This window comes from Chlorella variabilis (assembly GCF_000147415.1).
Source record: "Chlorella variabilis unplaced genomic scaffold CHLNCscaffold_29, whole genome shotgun sequence".
NCBI classification, from domain to species: Eukaryota; Viridiplantae; Chlorophyta; class Trebouxiophyceae; order Chlorellales; family Chlorellaceae; genus Chlorella; species Chlorella variabilis.
The window spans coordinates 232,821-234,552 of record NW_005435059.1 but is presented as its reverse complement, the minus strand read 5'-3'; the positions used below and the strand labels follow the sequence as shown (position 1 = coordinate 234,552).

At 66.8% G+C, this 1,732-nt stretch overlaps 1 protein-coding gene across 1 annotated transcript in view; it reads left to right on the top strand.

The window, feature by feature from the left end:
- The window catches only part of CHLNCDRAFT_59210 (hypothetical protein), a gene marked incomplete at its 3' end in the record, with an annotated part of 10,605 nt that extends 9,802 nt beyond the window's left edge, over nt 1-803 (top strand). The window contains exon 23 of the mRNA XM_005843539.1: nt 634-803. Coding sequence (XP_005843601.1) covers nt 634-803 — 170 coding nt within the window. The remainder of the gene's footprint in view (nt 1-633) is intronic.
- Nucleotides 804-1,732: the final 929 nt, after the last annotated feature.

Below are 1,732 nucleotides of genomic sequence, written 5' to 3'. Positions count from 1 at the left end.
CAGGCACGGAGTGAGCGAAAAGAGGGGGGGACGGCGGGCCGCCCGGCACGCGGCGGCAGCAGCAGCAGCGGCCTGCCCGAACGCAAATCGCTCGGCGGCAACAGGCTCCTCCGCCAAGCCACGCCACCCCACGTCTCAATTCGCTGAAGGGAAAGCACCAGGGCTTGGGGCCGCGACACACGGAAGCGGGAATTGGGGGGAGGGGCTGGCGCGCACAAAACGCGTCGTAGGGGGCGAACAAGTCGCAGAGGGGGTGGCCGGGCACCAACGGGGCACACGGGGGCTCATACAACGGGCCGGGAGCCGGCACCGGCCCGAGGGGGTGTTCGCCGGACTAGCCGAGCCGCGGGCGCCGCAGGGCCCGGGGCACCCCTCCACGCACCATCAGGAGGCCATCTCGAGTGCGGGCAGTTGCAGAATGGGCGGCTGGCGGGCCAAGCGAGCCGGCGATGCTGCGGTCGCCCTCGTCCTGCGTCCCCAAGGCAGGGTGTTGCTCAAGAAGGGCCCTAGAGGGGCGGGAGGGGGGCGCGGGGCCCGGCCGCGCCGGGGGACTCGAGCAAGGAACGATGAACAGGGAACTGAGGCCGTGTGTGTGTGTGTGTGTGTGTGTGTGTGTGTGTGTGTGTGTTACAGGGATTGGGCACATTAATGTGCTGGGGCCGAACCCACTAACCCTGCCGGCTGTCCAGAGCGAGGAAAATCTGGCCGCCGATGGCATCCCGGGGAGGCTCCGTCTTGCAAGCGCCATGCCGGTCTGCCGGGCAGCCGTCCGCCGCCCAGATGCCGCCACGAAGGTGCCGTGAGGCAAAGTCCCAGCTAGTGTCCCGGCTGGGGTTCGAACTCGTGCCTGTGGTATCACCCACCGGCACTCATCCAGCTCCTTATTTAACGTCGCGGCCAACGACGAGGGAGGCCGTGTGTGTGTGTGTGTGTTTTACAGGGATTGGGCACATTAATGTGCTGGGGCCGAACCCGCTAACCCTGCCGGCTGTCCAGAGCGAGGAAAATCTGGCCGCCGATGGCATCCCGGGGAGGCTCCGTCTTGCAAGCGCCATGCCGGTCTGCCGGGCAGCCGTCCGCCGCCCAGATGCCGCCACGAAGGTGCCGTGAGGCAAAGTCCCAGCTAGTGTCCCGGCTGGGGTTCGAGGCCGTGTGTGTGTGTGTGTGTTACAGGGATTAGGAGGCCGTGTGTGTGTGTGTGTTTTACAGGGATTGGGCACATTAATGTGCTGGGGCCGAACCCGCTAACCCTGCCGGCTGTCCAGAGCGAGGAAAATCTGGCCGCCGATGGCACCCCGGGGAGGCTCCGTCTTGCAAGCGCCATGCCGGTCTGCCGGGCAGCCGTCCGCCGCCCAGATGCCGCCACGAAGGTGCCGTGAGGCAAAGTCCCAGCTAGTGTCCCGGCTGGGGTTCGAACTCGTGCCTGTGGTATCACCCACCGGCACTCATCCAGCTCCTTATTTAACGTCGCGGCCAACGACGGAGGCCGACTGACGGACTGACTGAGATTACAGAGAACCGGGCCCTTTAATGGGCTGGGGGCACACAAGCCGTGCCCACTAGCTCTGGACTGTATGAAAGCATGCAATACCGCCCGGGCGGCAAAGGGCGGGCTCAGGGAGCGGTCGGGCGCAAAGGGCGGGGAGGGAGGCGAGGGGCGCCTGATGGCCAGCCCAAGGGCGGCAAGCATATCAGTGGGGGGGAGGGGCAGGTCGAGGACCCGCACACCACC